The sequence below is a fragment of the Schistocerca cancellata genome, chromosome 8, assembly GCF_023864275.1.
Source record: "Schistocerca cancellata isolate TAMUIC-IGC-003103 chromosome 8, iqSchCanc2.1, whole genome shotgun sequence".
Lineage (NCBI taxonomy): Eukaryota > Metazoa > Arthropoda > Insecta > Orthoptera > Acrididae > Schistocerca > Schistocerca cancellata.
In genome coordinates this window covers 327,176,654-327,194,053 of record NC_064633.1, presented here as the reverse complement: position 1 = coordinate 327,194,053, position 17,400 = coordinate 327,176,654, and the positions used below count along the sequence as shown (strand labels likewise).

The following is a 17,400-nucleotide window of genomic DNA, read 5'->3' as shown; positions in this document are numbered from 1 at the left end:
ACAGCTTTATCCAAAATTCTTGAAACAGTAAAGTATTCAAGAGCAGCTTCACATATTTGTAAAAATGAAATATTAGCAAAATGGCAGTCTGATTTTCAGAAAAGCTTTTCAACAGAAAATGCTATATATGCTACCACTGATCAAATATTAAATGCTCTGAATTACCCATTGGGATATTTTGTGATCTCTCATATGCTTTTGACTCTGTGAATCATGAAATTCTTCTAAATGAGCTTCAGTATTGTGGAATGAATGGGACAGTGCACAAATGGTTTAATTCATATTCAACTGGAAGGATGCAGAAGGTTGAAATTAACAGAAAAGATAGTCTGCAAAAATCAGCAGAGTCCTCCAATGTTAGGGAGGTATCAAGAATGGTGTCCCACAGGGTTCAGTCTTGGGTCCCTTATTGTTCTTAATATATATTACTGACATGTCACTCTATATTCATGAAGATGCAACCCTAGTTCTTTTCGCTGATGATACAAGTAAGTAATCACACTCAAAAAATAAGAATTAGATGAGGAAATTGTAAATAATGTCTTATGAAAATTATTAAGTGGTTCTCTGCATATGGACTCTCACTAAATTTTGAGAAAACTCAAGAGTATACAGTTCTGTATAGTAAATGCCATAACACCATGGGTAAATATAGACTTTGAACAGAAGTCTGTTGCTAAGGCAGAATGTTAAAAAATTTCTGGGTGTGTGCACTGATTAGAAATTGAATTGATGAAACACTTTTATGATCTGCTGAAACAGTTAGGTTCAGCTACTTATGCTATTAGGGTTATACCACATTTTGGTGATAAATACACTCCTGGAAATGGAAAAAAGAACACATTGACACCGGTGTGTCAGACCCACCATACTTGCTCCGGACACTGCGAGAGGGCTGTACAAGCAATGATCACACGCACGGCACAGCGAACACACCAGGAACCGCGGTGTTGGCCGTCGAATGGCGCTAGCTGCGCAGCATTTGTGCATCGCCACCGTCAGTGTCAGCCAGTTTGTCGTGGCATACGGAGCTCCATCACAGTCTTTAACACTGGTAGCATGCCATGACAGCGTGGACGTGAACCGTATGTGCAGTTGACGGACTTTGAGCGAGGGCGTATAGAGGGCATGCGGGAGGCCGGGTGGACGTACCGCCAAATTGCTCAACACGTGGGGCGTGAGGTCTCCACAGTACATCGATGTTGTCACCAGTGGTCGGCGGAAGGTGCACGTGCCCGTCGACCTGGGACCGGACCGCAGCGATGCACGGATGCACGCCAAGACCGTAGGATCCTACGCAGTGCCGTAGGGTACCGCACCGCCACTTCCCAGCAAATTAGGGACACTGTTGCTCCTGGGGTATCGGCGAGGACCATTCGCAATCGTCTCCATGAAGCTGGGCTACGGTCCCGCACACCGTTCGGCCGTCTTCCGCTCACGCCCCAACATCATGCAGCCCGCCTCCAGTGGTGTCGCGACAGGCGTGAATGGAGGGACGAATGGAGACGTGTCGTCTTCAGCGATGAGAGTCGCTTCTGCCTTGGTGCCAATGATGGTCGTATGCGTGTTTGGCACCGTGCAGGTGAGCGCCACAATCAGGACTGCATACGACCGAGGCACACAGGGCCAACACCCGGCATCATGGTGTGGGGAGCGATCTCCTACACTGGCCGTACACCACTGGTGATCGTCGAGGGGGCACTGAATAGTGCACGGTACATCCAAACCGTCATTGAACCCATCGTTCTACCATTCCTAGACCGGCAAGGGAACTTGCTGTTCCAACAGGACAATGCACGTCCGCATGTATCCCGTGGCACCCAACGTGCTCTAGAAGGTGTAAGTCAACTACCCTGGCCAGCAAGATCTCCGGATCTGTCCCCCATTGAGCATGTTTGGGACTGGATGAAGCGTCGTCTCACGCGGTCTGCACATCCAGCACGAACGCTGGTCCAACTGAGGCGCCAGGTGGAAATGGCATGGCAAGCCGTTCCACAGGACTACATCCAGCATCTCCACGATCGTCTCCATGGGAGAATAGCAGCCTGCATTGCTGCGAAAGGTGGATATACACTGTACTAGTGCCGACATTGTGCATGCTCTGTTGCCTGTGTCTATGTGCCTGTGGTTCTGTCAGTGTGATCATGTGATGTATCTGACCCCAGGAATGTGTCAATAAAGTTTCCCCTTCCTGGGACAATGAATTCACGGTGTTCTTATTTCAATTTCCAGGAGTGTATATCAGTAAATTAGCCTACTATACTCTCTTTCATTCTCTGCTTCCATATGGCACTATATTTTGAAGTAATTCATTGTTAAGAGAAAAAGTATTTATTGCGCATAAGCATGTAAGCAGAATAATAGCTGGAGCCCAGCCAAGATTATCTAGCAGACGTTTACTTAAGGAACTTCGGATATTCACAGTACCTTTGCGACACATATATTCACTTGTGAAGTTTGTTATTAATTACCCATCCCAATTCAAAAATAACACCAATGTACACAGCTACAACACAAGAAGAAAGGATGATCTTCCCTATTCCAGTTTAAATCTGACTTTGGGACAGAAAGGGGTAAATTAAGCTGCCACACAGCATTAGAAGTCTAACAGGTAGCCAGCCAGTATTTACAAATAAATTAAAAGAATTTCTGAATGACTAGTCCTTCTACTCAACAGATAATATGAAGCAGTAATAGTAAAAAAATTATGTTGTGTACAAAAAACATGTTAAACTAGTACGTGCCACATCATTACAATATGTCATATTCATGATCTATCGAACAAATATTAATGTAATGTAATGTAAACTACAAAAGTTATGTTAATAAACAAAGGTATGTCATTTAATAATCCTGAATCTCTGAATCTAGAGAACTATCGAGTCACTGCTCCATAACTTGTAATGAAATCTAGGGGATCCTTCCATCCCCAAGACACACAGAAGATTTGGCAGGAGAGCCATCAGCCAATTATGCAACAAAGTGAGAGTATATAAGAAATTTAGTCAGATGAGATTGTATAATACATTGATATCATCTACCGATTTGTTTAGAATATAAATATGTATTCTTCCATAGTCTGTGATATGTCCCTAAACACATTCTAGCTGATAAAATGTAAATGTTGTGCTGCTTAAGAAATGTACCATGTGTGAGAATGAGAGCTGGCTTCCACAACTGAGGCTGTGAAAGAATGGTGACTATGTCACTTCTTCTTTCAAGATGAGTTTCACAATACATCAATCTCTAAAGAATCATTGGTAATTTTCCATGTACTATAGGCCTACAACATTGGTCTACTGAAAGCAAGTCATGTGTATGCTCTGAGCTCCACTTGGGTGTATGCCAAATTTGTGTACCAGCAGGTGTGTGAATATATGAAAATTAAGCTCAGCTCCATACTCATATTTGATACCTAATTCATTACAAAACCTCAATTGAAATATTAATAAACAAACAACAAAGATTGTGACAAAACATTACATATATACACTTTTTCAAATGACTGAGAGAATCCTCAGACTCTTTGATGTTCCTTTTTAACTTACTTGAGATTTGAAAGATTCTCTGGGAAGGAATCAAATGGTACATATTGTAGATTTGTGGTCATTCCCATGTGGAGGTGCCGCAACTCTGGTAGGTCAATTATGCATTTTATTCCTGGACGTAAACGCCTGAAGTCTGTGTACTCAACCCAGAGTGTGCGCAGCTTTGGAAGACGGGCAATGAAAAACATGGCTGCTGAACCTAATCCCACACATCGAGAGATATTCAACCTGTAACATAAAGAAAGTTTTCTGATAAATAAGTCGAGTGACACAGACAGACAGACAGTTCAAACACTATCATTAGTAACTATACAATACCTATGGTTGCAAATGCATATATTTAACAGAAAACTTCAGTTGATGTAATTTGAAGGTGGAGCAACTGCTCATAATTGCCTGCTTGCTCTGTATTATTAGCAAATTCTTACTCTACAAACCAGATGGACTAGAGGTTTATCTGGAGGATGCTCATTAATTCCTTCTTCTTTCACTCTGGTTGTGCTATTTCCATTTGCTCACTCATGTACCTCAGATGCTTGAAATTCTGCTGTATATACTCACAAGTGTTGTAATCATGAGTAAACAGTTATTCACCTAAAGCATCAAAAAATTGTTGGCTGAAATTTATTCTTGGGGAATTACAGTAGGATTAGGACAAAAATTTGGAACTGTATTTGACTCTAAGTCCCTTTGCTCTTTGCAGTACTGATAATAAAGTTACATTCATGGTTTCCAATTGAAGCAGCAGCAGAGCAGGCCAAGACACAAGCAACCACAGGGAAGTAACTGATTTTGTGCCACTTTATGAGTTCCTAACCAAGAGCAAATTGTATAGTTTCATCTGTGTGTTTTGGTAGTTTAATTTCGTGAGTGATGATTTAATCTTTAACATTTCTCATGTGTTCATTTGTGTAGGAAAGTAAACCGATTTTGTGACTTATTACCATTTCCAAATCATAAGCAAATTATTTAATCTCATGTGTGTACTTTGGTAGTTCAGTTGGTAGAATCTCTGCGTGTCAATCTAATTTAATGGACACAGTTCTTGTGTTTTCCTCCACGCCCACAGTAGAGTTCCACAGTGTGTGTGAATTGTCCTTGTTTGTCTGTGAGGGGAAATATTCCAAGGTCTTTGGTATGGATAGGGATTGTGACAGTTGTGTGCAAATGGAAGCCGAGTTGGTGACACTTCGCTCTCAGCTCCAGGTTGTGATGGCTTCAGTTACATAGCTTGAAGCTGCAGTGGATAAGATCACTGTTGTGGGCCAACTGTGCGGATCCAATGGACAACCAGCACATCTGAGTCTGCTGAACAGCCCGCATTGGTGACTAGCCCAGTTACTAGTTGCACTGAGGTTGAACACTCACCCATGGTCGAGTGAAAGGTCCCCTCGGGCCATGGCAGGTGGCAAAAGACTTCCCAGGGGGCCACATGTAAGACCTCCCCAGTTAGTCTGACAAACAGGTTCCCGGTGTTATCTGTGGCTGACACTATCCCTCAGCCAGATGTAGTCACTTGCCCTGTTTCAGAGGGAACTTCTCTGCCTACGAGAGTATGGGGCCACTTAGGGACATGGCTACCATGGAGGGGAAAAAAAACCAATGTGCATTCCCTGGGCATACTGGATGGAGTCATTCCAGATGTGGAAAGGGTCCTTCCAGATGCCACGAAGAGCACAGGATGCAGCCAACTGCAGGAGTGGCTCAAGTCAGTACCAATGACATGTGTCACTTTGAATCAGAAGAGATTCTCTCTGGTTTCGAGTGGCTAACAGAACTGGTAAAGGCTGCCAGTCTTGCTTGCGAGATGAAAGCTGATTTCAACACTAGACAGGACTAACTGTGGATCTTCTACATCTACATCTACGTGATTATTCTGCTATTCACAATAAAGTGCCCGGCAGAGGGTTCAATGAACCACCATCAAGCTGTCTCTCTACTATTCCACTCTCGAATGGCGCACAGGAAAAACGAGCACTTAAATTTTTTTTTCTGTGCAAGCCCTGATTTCTCTTATTTTATCGTGATGATCATTTCTCCCTATGTAAGTGGGTGCCAACAGAACTCAATTGCAATCGGAGGAGAAAACTGATGATTGAAATTTCATAAGAAGATCCCGCCGCAACGAAAAACACCTTTGTTTTAATGATTGCCACTCCAATTCACATATCATGTGTGTAGCACTATCTCCCCTACATCACAATAATACAAAACAAGCTGCCCTTCTTTGTACTTTTTCGATGTCATCTGTCAGTCCCATCTGATACGGTTCGCACACCACACAGCAATACTCCAGAATAGGGGGACAAGTGTGGTGTAATCAGTCTCTCTAGTAGACCTGTTGCACCTTCTAAGTGTTCTGCCAATGAATTGCAGTCTTTGGTTGGCTTTACCCACAACATTATCTATGTGATCGTTCCAATTTAGGGTATTTGTAAGTGTAATCCCTAAGCATTTAGTTGAATTTACAGCCCACAGATTTGTGTGACTTCTAGTGCAATTGAAATTTAGCAGATTTCTTTCAGTACTCATGTGAATAACTTCACACTTTTCTTCATTCAGGGGCAATTGCCACTTTTCGCACCATACAGATATCTTATCTAAATCACTTTGCAATTTGTTTTGGTCATCTGATGACTTTACAAAACTGTAAATGATAACATCATCTGCAAACAATCTAAGACGTCTACTGAGGACAGATCAGGAACAATAGAGGGCCTAAAATACTTCCTTGGGGAATGCCGGATATCATTTGTGTTTTACTCGATGACTTCCCGTCTATTACTACAAACTGTGACCTTTCTGACAGGAAATCACGAATCCAGTCACACAACTGAGGCAATATTCCAAAGGCACGCAGTTTGGTTGTAAGAGACTTGTGAGGAACGATGTCAAAAGCCTTTTGGAAATCGAAAAATACGGAACCAATTTGACACCCCCTGTCGATAGCACTCATTACTTCATGAGTATAAAGAGCTAGTTGTGTTTCGCAAGAACTATATTTTCTGAATCTGTGCTGACTACATGTCAATAAATCGTTTTCTTTGAGGTACTTGATAATGTTCGAATACAGTATATGTTCCAAAACCCTACTGCAAATCAACGTTAGTGATATAGGCCTGTAATTCAACGGATTACTCCTCCTTCCCTTTTCTGAGTATTGGTGTCACTTGAGCAATTTTCCAGTCTTTAGGTGCAGATATTTCTGTGAGCGAGCAGTTGTATATAATTGCTAAATATGGAGCTATTGTATCAGCATACACTGTGAGGAACCTGACTGGTATACAATCTGGATTGGAAGCCTTGCTTTTATTAAGTGATTTAAGCTGCTTTGCGACACTGAGGATATCTATTTCTATGTTTCTCATCTTGGCAGTTGTTCTTGATTGGAATTCAGGAATATTTACTTTGTCTTCTTTGGTGAAGAAGTTTCAGAAAAGTCTTGTTTAATAACTCTGCTTCAGTGGGACTGTCATTAGTGACTTCACCGTTGTTATCGCACAGTGAAGGTATTGATTGCGTTTCACCACTGGTGTGCTTTATGTATGACCGGAATCTCTTTGGGTTTTCTGCCAGATTTTTAAACAGTGTTTCATTATGGAAATTATTGTAAGCATCTCACATTGAAGTATGCACTATATTTTGAACTTCTGCAAAACTTTGCCAATCTTGCAGATTTTGCATTATTTTAGATTTGGCATGCTTTTTTTTTGCTGCTTCTGCAACAGCAATCTGACCCGTTTTGGTACCATGGGGGATCAGTACCATCACTTATTAATTTATGTGGTGTACATCCCTCAAGTGCTGTCAATACTATCTCTTTGAAAGCATTCCACAACTTTTCAATGTTTAAATGATCAGATCGGAAGGAGTGCTGACTGTCGCTTAAAAAAGGCATTAAGAGCTTTTTTATCAGCTTTTTTAAACAGATATACTTTTTGATGGTTGTAGGAGTTATGGTATTCAGCCTAACAGCTACTGCCTTGTGGTCGCTAATTCCTGTATTCGTCATGATACTCACTATTTGTTGCTAAGAGGTCAAGTTTGCTTTTGCAACCATTTACTCTTCGAGAGGGCCCATGAACCAACTGTTCAAAATAAGTTTCTGATAAAGCATTCAGTATAATTTCAGACAATGTTTTATGCCTGCCGCCAGGTTTAAATGTGTAATTTTTTCAGCATATCGAGGGTAGATTAAAGTCACCACCGACTATAATTGTATGAGTGGGGTGCCTATTTGAAATGAGACTCAAGTTTTCTTTGAACTGTTCAGCAACTATATCTTCTGAGTTGGGGGTCAGTAAATGATCCAATTAATAGTTTAGTCTGATTGTCAAGTATAACTGCTACACACGCTATTTCGCTATCTACTTCAATTTCACTACAAGGCAAACTACTTCTGACAGCAATAAATACTCTACCACCAACTGTATTTCATCTATCCTTTCAGAACACTGTTAAATCATTAGAAAAAATTTCTGCTGAGCTTATTTCCGGCTTTAGGCAGGTTTCTGTACCTATAACTATTTGAGCTTCAGTGCCTTCCATTAGGGTTGGAGCTTCGGTTCCTTCCCAACACAGCTACGACAATTTACAACCACAATACTGATTGTTTCTACAACTAACTTACTATGTTTTACCTGCCCCCTTTCAGACAGATGCCCTATCTGTGGTTCCCTGAGGCCCTCTAACCTAAAAAACCACCCAGTCCCTTCCACACAGTACCTGCTACCCATGTAGCCGCTTCCTATGTGTAGCGGACTCCTGACCTATTAAGCGTAACCCGGAAACCCACCACCCAATGGTGCAAATCAAGGAATCTGCAGCCTACACGGTCACAGAACTGCTTGAGCCTCTGATTCAGACCCTCCACTCGGCTCTGCACCAAAGGAACAGTTGGTTCTATCAATGATGTTGCAGATGGTGAGCTCCGTCTTAATCTCAGAAGCAAGACTGGCAGTCTATAACATTTCCGCTAGCCGCCCAAAACCAGAGAAAATCTCCAACGATCAAAAGTGACACACGTCATTGGTACTGACATGAGCAACCACCTGGAGTTGGCTGGACCCTGAACTCTTCATGGCATCCAGGAGCATCCTCCCCCCAGTAGGGACATGGACTGCACACTAGCTTCCTTCCCTTCCTTGGCAACCATGTTACTAAGGGGCCCATTATGCGCCTAACATTGGAACTCCCAACTACCAGCAAACCCACCCTATGTGAACGCCCAGACCTTGTGGGCCGAGATGCTTCCTCTGGAACAGGGTGGACAACTGCATCCAGCTTAGAGACATCGTAAGCCACAGATAACGCCTGAAGCCTGTTCGTCAAATAAACCAGGGAGGCCCTATGATCAACCCTCAGAATGCTTTTCACTGCCTGCCAGACTTAGTAATGATCTCCCACTCAACCGTGGGTGAGGGGTCAATCTCAGTGCAGGCATCTTTGGTACAAATCCGAGTGTAGGGTCTAAATCAGAGGCTCAGACGGTTCTGTGATTGTGTATGCTGCAGATTCCTCAACTTGTGCCACAGGGTGATTGGGTTTTGGGTTCTGCTGAATAGGTCAGGCATCCGTTACTCACTGGAGATGGCTACATGGGGTATCAGGGTCTGTGTGGTGTGGACTGGGCAGTTTTTTAGGTTAGAGGGAGGGGTTAGAGGGACCTGGGGAAATACAAAAAGGGTTTCAGTCTCAAAGGGTGCAGGTCAAACATAGGAAGAACGTAGATACAGGAACAATTGGTAAAACTGTTGTAGCTGTGGTGGGAAAGTACCAGAACTCTAAGTGGTAATAAAAAGCACTGATGCTCAAATCGTTATAGGCACTGAAAGCTGGCTAAAGCCGGAGATTAGTTTAGCCAAAGTTTTTGTGAAGAACCTAACAGTGTTCCGAAAGCATAGGCTAAAGACAATTGGTGGAGACGTGTTGGTTGTTGTTAGAAGTAGTTTATCTTGTAGCGAAATTTGAAGCAGATAGTTCCTGTGAGTTGGTATGAGCAGAGGTCATTCTTTACAACCAGAATAAAATAATAATTGGATCCTTTTACTGACCTTCCAGCTCAGATGATACAATTCCTGAAAGGTTCAAAGAAAACTTGAGTTTAATTTCAAACATGTACCTGACTCATACAATTATAGTTGGTGGTGACTTTAATTTACCCTTGATTTGTTGATGAAAATACATGTTTAAATCCAGGAGTACACATAAAACATCATCCAAAATTGTGCTAAATGCATTCTCTCAAAATTATTTCGAGCATTTAGTTCATGAGCCCACATTAATAATAAACAGTTGTGAAAACGCACTTGACCCCTTAGCAATAAACAATCCAGAGCTAATAATGAACATCAAAACAGATAGTTAACACAGAGCAAGATTGAATATTTTAGCCTCCAAATCCTCAAAAAATAAATGAAAAAATACCTATTCAAAAAAAGCAGATAAAAATTCACTTGATGCCTTCCTGAGAGACAATCTCCACTCCATCCAAATTAACAATGTAAATGTAGACGACATGTGGCTTGAATTCAAAGAAATAGTACTGACAGCAATTGAGAGATTTATACCAAATAAATTAACAAACAATGGAGCTGATCCCCTGCGGTACACAAAACGGGTCAGAACACTGTTGCAGACACAATGGAAAAAAACATGGAAAATTTAAAAGAATGCAAAATCTCCAAGATTGGTGATCTTTTACAGAAGGTCATAATTTAGCACAGACATCAATCTGAGGCGCTTATAATAGTTTCCAGAACGAAACTTTATTTCGAAAATCCAAAGACATTCTAATGATATGTAAAGTATGCCAGCTGCAAGACGCAGTCAATTCCATCTCTACAATGGCAGTTCTGCGAAAGCAGAGTTACTAAACACAACCTACTGAAATTCCTTCACTGAAGAAGACAGATTAGATATTCCAGAATTTGAATCATAAACAGCTGCCAACATGAGTAACTTTGAAGTAGATATCCACGGAGTAGTGAACAACTCAAATCACTTAATAAAAGTAAGTCTTCTGGTCCAAACCGCATCCCAATTAGGTTCCTTTCAGAGTATGCTGATGCAATAGCTCCATACTTAACAGTCATATACAACCTCTTGCTCGACGAAAGATCTGTACCCAATGACTGGAAAATTGCCCAGGTCACACCAAAATTCAAGAAAGGTAGTAGGAGTAATACACAAAATTACAGGCCCATATTATTGACATTGATATGCAACAGGATTTTGAAACACATAATGTGTTTGAACATTACAAATTACCTCAAAGAGAATGGGATATTTTTACTTCCCCTCTTGTTTTTCCATCAGCCCCTTTAATTTTTTTTTTCATTTCTGACTAATTACTATTAACATACATTAGCCTAATCTGATGGTGAATTCTGCTCAGGTTATCAGCCGAGTGGTGTCATCAACTTGTTGCAACATTTCAATAAGTTTCATACCCATCATCTTACGGCGAAGTGTCAGGATGCTGTGTTTTGCATATCTATATAGCTGCTTGGCCATTGTCCACTACTGTAGGCTGGCCAATCATGTTCCTCCGGGAGGGGATACCACGTCGGCAGTTGGGGGGAGTGGGGAGGGGGGGGGGGGGGCCAGCACGGACCGGCATAGAGACCCAGTGGCTATCTAATCTGTCTGCGGATGCTGCTGCCTTCAGTACGAAGCATTCCTGATATATTTTGTCAATTGTGGGATTCCACGCTGCACTGAGCTGAAAACCGCAATCCATGTTTACTAAATTGTTGTGCAGACGTGTCTCCGCTGCCTCTTTGAAGATGAAGTCCCAGAAACCGTTGGCGCTGAACAGCTGCTTCGTTTTTTTTTAATTTGAAGGTGTGTCCCTAAATAATGCTATGTTCTGCTACCGTGGACTTGTTTGTATGTCCCAGTCGTATGTTCCTGATGTGTTCAGTACAGTGTTGGGAGATACATCATTGTGTCTGCGTGATATATTCCATCCCACATTCGCACTCAATACTGTAAATGCCCGGCGTCTGCAACCTCAGTTGGTTTTTGTTTAAGCCAAGTATATCTTTCACTTTTTTTGGTGTGCAAAAGATGGTCGTTATTTCATGCTTCTTTAATATTCTTGTGATCTTGGCTGTTGGCGGTCTAGCAAACGGCAGAAACGCCACACATTTTGCTTCGTCTTCTTCTGGTTTCTTCTCCCGCCTCTTGTCTGCACGCAAGGCATGTCTTATTTGTGTCGCAGTGTAACCATTCTTATGGAAGGTTTCACGCAGATGTGCTAACTCACGCGGCAAACTCTCACTGTCACAGATCGACCTGGCTTTTTGTACTAAGGTGTTCAGTACTCGGTCTACAGGAAGAAGACGCAAACGAACTTATATCTCAATGCTCGGAGCTGCCACCATCCAGCACAACAACATAACTCAGTACTGAACACCTTAGTAAAAAAAAGAGCTAGGTCGATCTGTGACGGCAAGAGCTTGCTGCGTGAGTTAGCACATCTGCGGGAAGAGACACAAATAAGACACGCCTTGCATGCAGACAAGAGGCGGGAGGAGAAACCAGAAGAAGACACAGCAAAACATGTAGCGTTTCTGCCATTTGCTGGACTGCCAACAACCAAAGACCAACTGGGGTGGAAGACACCACGACTTACAGTACTGAGTGTGAATGTGGGATGGAATACATCGGGCAGACACAAAGATGTATCTCCTAGTGCTGTACTGAACACATCAGGAACATACAACTAGGACAGACAAACAAGTCCGCAGTAGCGGAACATAGCATTATCGAGGGACACACCTTCGAATTTGAAAATACGAAGAAGCTGTAGCCGCCAATGGTTTCTGGGACTCGATCTTCAAAGAGGCAGTGGAGATACATCTGCACAACAATTTAGTAAACAGGGATAGGGGTTTTCAGCTCAGTGCAGCGTGGAATCCCACAATTGGCAAAATACATCAGTAATGCTCCGAACTGAAGGCAGCGGCATCCGCAGACAGATTGGATAGCCACCGGGTCTCGAAGCTGGACCGCGTTGCGAGCGCCCCCCCCCCCCCCCCCCCCACCAACGCGGTACCCCCTTCCGGAGGAACACGATCGGCCGGCCTATAGTAGCGAACAACGGCCAAGCAGCTATATAGATATGCAGAACACAGCATCCCGACACTTCATCAGAAGATGATGGGTACGAAACTCATTGAAACATTGCCGACAAGATGCCACCACTCGGCTGATAACCCAAGAAGAATTCATCAGTGGAGTACGCCAAGAAAGACTGCACCCGCATACATAATTTGCATTTCCATAAAAGATAAAGGTTGGCCCTCAGTTTTAAAGAATATAACACCAGGTCTAATTCTGCACTATGTTTTATGTATATAATTGATTTTCTAATTTATTTGACTATTACTAGTTAATACTTTTGTTCTAGGGTGAATTCAGTAATTGTTACAAAACTTAAATTCTATTGTTGATGTATAAACGAATATAAATTCTGTACTAATTATACACATTTGGAGCAACAACTAATAGTGTTCTTAAAGGATTTATTTGGCTCTATTCGAAAACATGTTAGCAAAGCCAGCCCTTAATTAATCCCAAAGTAATTAACAGTTTTATCAATAGTAGTGTTTGTGAAACTATATACAGTATGTTAATTTCATCATTTAAACAAATAATTTGGCCTAAAAATTGTAATAGAAGAAACTGTGAAAAGGAAAGAATTTTTTGATGTATTCAGTTAATTTATTGAGTTAGGTTTTAAATGTAATTTCTGTAAATTTAACTTCAAACAATGTTTAGTTTCAGTACTTATTATTCTGAGGATGTATAAGGACCCGATTTTTAGTCACATACAGTCAGTCCATAGCCGAGTTTCAGATGAGAAACCTGTGTTGGTTAGAACAACAACAATGCTTCAACTTATCTGTGAAATAAGTGCTACAAAATTAGGCCGTGTGTTAAAACAATGACAGTGTCTGCTCCATATGTGCCTTTCTATTCTTCAAGAACTGTGAATTCTGTTGTTAGGTTTTTACTGTTTGTAGATGTTAAATAGTAAATTATTGTAGCAGTATGTGGAGGTTTGTCTGCAAACTATTAATGAGTCTTATGGGAAGTTAAAACAATAGTGCACTGGCCGTATATAACAGTGTATTATTGGGGGGTTATGAACAGTAAAAGTAAACTAATGTGGAACACAACTGTGGATCTGTCGGCTACGTTATTTAAAGTAGTCAGTGTTGTACTTCCACACCCGATTTTTCAGTCAGTATCACAACCCAGTATGTCGACACTGAGGACAACAAACGAAGAAATAAAGAAGGCAAACTGTCACATATGGTGCCCCGAGGTGAGGACTATTGTTTGTGGGCACAATAAACTAGAACTTACGAAATTTGACAGTGAAGTGTGAACTCAGGCGGTTTACAGGGATTTAAAAGGAAGAGATGCTACGGCCGATCAGCGCTGGGGTTCCATGGCCACAGCAGGACAGCAGCCAACCAGTAAGCAGGTTCTATGGAAGCAACCACTGAGTACAGGAGCAGCCAAGCAGCATGCAGGTGGACACAGCTGACCGAGATAAACAAGATGCCTCGCCGAGAGAGTTACAACTTGCAGCAGATGAGTTGAGATGACCACAGCAGATCGGCAACAGATGAGTAATTAAAAACAAGGTAATTCACTGCAAAAGCTGTTTTGTATTAAGTTATACATAATGAGTGACCTTAATGAACAAGACAATGTGACAGGAGACAAGGGACAACAGGAGACTGGTTCTGTAGACAATAGCGATTATACGCCAAGCAAAAATGTAACTTTGAATTATGAGGACAGAAGTCCTATTGTAGATGGAATGATAAAATCGTCATATACATTGTATGGTGATGTGAGTGAAATGGACGAAAACCGTATTGAAGTGGATGAAATCATTAAGGTTAAGAGGGAGGAACCTACTAGCGAAAGTCAGCAAGGGCAAAAGTTTATGGCAGACGGAAATTTGGAAGTGATGTGAAGGTAAATTATGAGTAGTTTGAGTTGTTTGAGTAATATGAGTACGAATGAAGACATTAAGAGGGTGGAAAATAGTATGAAAGAAGACATCAGTAGTATGAAAGTAGACATTGGTAGTATTAAAACTGATATGACTAGCCTAAAAGATGAACTGAAGAAAGAAATTAAAACGGAAATTAAGGTAGTTAGCTCTAGCCTTTCAGAATTAAATAAGAATGTTGAATCAGTAGGGAAAGATTGTGATGAAAAGATAAAGAAAGTAGAGCAGAATACTAATGAGAAATTAATCTTAATGAGTAGTTAATGTGTAGAAGAGAGAAAGAAGCTTTGTGATGACTATAGTAAGAGGGTGGAGGCTCCTAAAAAACAGTGTAAAGATGTAGTCATAGATGACAGGATATTTTGTGCTGAAAACAGGGTTAAACCTGAGAACCAAATTGATCAGATTAAAAATGATTTAGAAACTGGGGTAGAAACCAAGTGTGCTGTAGTGGTAGAAGAAAAACCGGTAAAAGTAAATGAAAATGTAGATTCAAAATTGACTGAAATGGAGAAAAAGGTGAAGAATTACAAAATCTAAAGCGTAAAGAAAGTGGAAGTGGGTCTGATTCTGACAGCAGTTGTAATGATGATAGCAATGACAAATCCAGTAGTGATGAGGATGAGGTATTTTGAATTTATAATTGATAATGGTGGCAATGTGTTAAGTAAAGAAAGAATAAAGAAGGATAATGTTAGGCCTAATGAAGAGTTAGAGTTTGAGAGTGGTACTGAGGAAGAGGAGCATACTATTTGTCATTTGACTAAATCTGATAATCATTTTGGTAAGCAGGATGATAGTTTTTCCAGCGAAAAGATTAATGAGGATTTTTTGTATGAAGATGATCACACGACAAGCAAAAAGGAAGTGTGGCACCCTGTAATAACAGCAAGTGTACAAGGTATACATGTTAAATGTTTACTGGACAGTGGTAGTGATTTGAATGGTATTTCACAGGCATTTTTTGAATTTATTAAGAACACAGAGGGTATAGTAGTGATGCATGTTTCTGGAAAAAGAATTATTGGTGCCACTGGTAAGCTATCGAAGAGTGTGAAACAAGAGGTACGAGGTACTATTAAATGTGGAATTGGCAGGACAGCTGTTGGAGTGCAATTTCTTGGTAATTCAAAAGCTCAGCACTTATGTAATATTTGGGACTAATTTCTTGAGCAAATCGTGTGTAAATATTGATTTTGCTCATGGTTAGTTTAGTTTTAAGTGCAACGGAAGTAGGTATGAAGTATCATTTTTGGGATGTATGGACGAGTGTGTGCTAACTGAATTATATTTGCCATTAAGAGTTTTGACCACTGAGCAGGTTACTGAGGAAGAAGAGGAGGAGAGAGTAAGGTTTGAAATAATAAAGAGAGTTGAGGATATTGAAGGTATTACAAATAATCAAAGGGAAGAATTAAAAGGTATTCTCTGGAGCAATTGTAAGGATTTTCAGACAGGCCAGGTTTGGTAAAAGATTTTGAGTACAAACTAAAGTTTAAGGATCATGAACCATTTTTCAAGCAAACTTTTATTATTCCATTTTCAACAAATGAAGCAGTGAGAAAAGAAATTCAAAATATGGTCTCATGGGGGATTATTGGAAGGTCAACCAGCAGGTATAATAATCCACTTGTGATGTACAGAAGGAGAATGGTGGCATCAGGTTGGTTCTGGATGCCAGGAAGTTGAATGAAATTGTAATAGGGGAGAGTGAAAGACCAGCTAACATAGATGAAATTTTGCAAAAATTCTGTAGATGTAAATTTAAGACTCCTTTTGATGTGACTTGTGGCTATTGGAATATCAGTTTTGCCAAGGAATCTAGGCCATGTACAGCATTTTACATGAAAGTAAGTGTTACCAATACTGTGTGGTGCATTTCGTCTGAACTTGTCTGTGTGTGTATTTATCAGAACTATTGACAAGGTGCTAGGTGAGATATTAATAAATGAAATCACGGTCTATGTAGATGATATCCTCACAGCGAGTGCAGAATGGTTCAAGCACTGTAAGATTCTGAATGAAGTACAGAGAGCTATGTATAGGGTAGGTATGAAACTAAAATTAAGTAAATCTGAATTTGTAAAGAAGGAAATTTCATTTTTGGCTCACAGGATTAATGAGGAAGATATACAGTCTGATACAGAAAAGCTTGCTGCTATTGAGGATTTCCCACCCTCAAAGAACAATAAGGATCTTAAAGCTATGTTAGGCTTGTTTGGCTTCTACCGAAAGTTCGTATCAGATCAGTCATTTAATTGTCCTTGCCTTGGTAATTTGTTGAAAAAGAATATGGTGTGGAATTGAACAGAGGAGTGTGAAGAGGCATTTCAGAGTTTGAAAATCGAATTAGTAAATAGTAAGATGTTACGACATCCAAATTTTTCACTGCCTTTCTGTATGCGTACTGATGCAAGTTTTTGTGATTTGGGGGTAGAAATTATCCAATTAGTGCCTACTGAGATGGAGGTTGAACACGAAACTATTGCTTTTGCAAGTAGAACATTACAACCACATGAAAAGAACTATTACATTTCAGAATTAGAGGCTTTGGCAATTATTTTTGGGTTTCAAAAGTTTGAGTACTATTTGCTTGGACATAAGATATAGTGCATGACAAAGGAGGCGGAAACACACCAGGTTAACTAGGTGGGCTTTGTATTTGCAACAATTGGATTTGGAGGTTAGGTATGTAAAAGGAAAAGACAATATTGTGGCTAATGCATTATCTAGGATGTCAGCAGGGAAGAAGGATACTGACTATAGTGAGAACTGTGAAGAACAAGTAAGGTGGTTTTATTTGCAGGGAGTGAA

At 40.7% G+C, this 17,400-nt stretch overlaps 1 protein-coding gene across 1 annotated transcript in view; it reads right to left on the bottom strand.

Moving 5' to 3' along the window:
- LOC126095739 (S-phase kinase-associated protein 2-like) overlaps positions 1-17,400 on the bottom strand; it is a 188,316-nt gene that overhangs the window by 14,631 nt on the left and 156,285 nt on the right. The window contains exon 10 of the mRNA XM_049910508.1: positions 3,549-3,776. Within this exon, the coding sequence (XP_049766465.1) occupies positions 3,549-3,776 (228 nt within the window). The remainder of the gene's footprint in view (positions 1-3,548; positions 3,777-17,400) is intronic.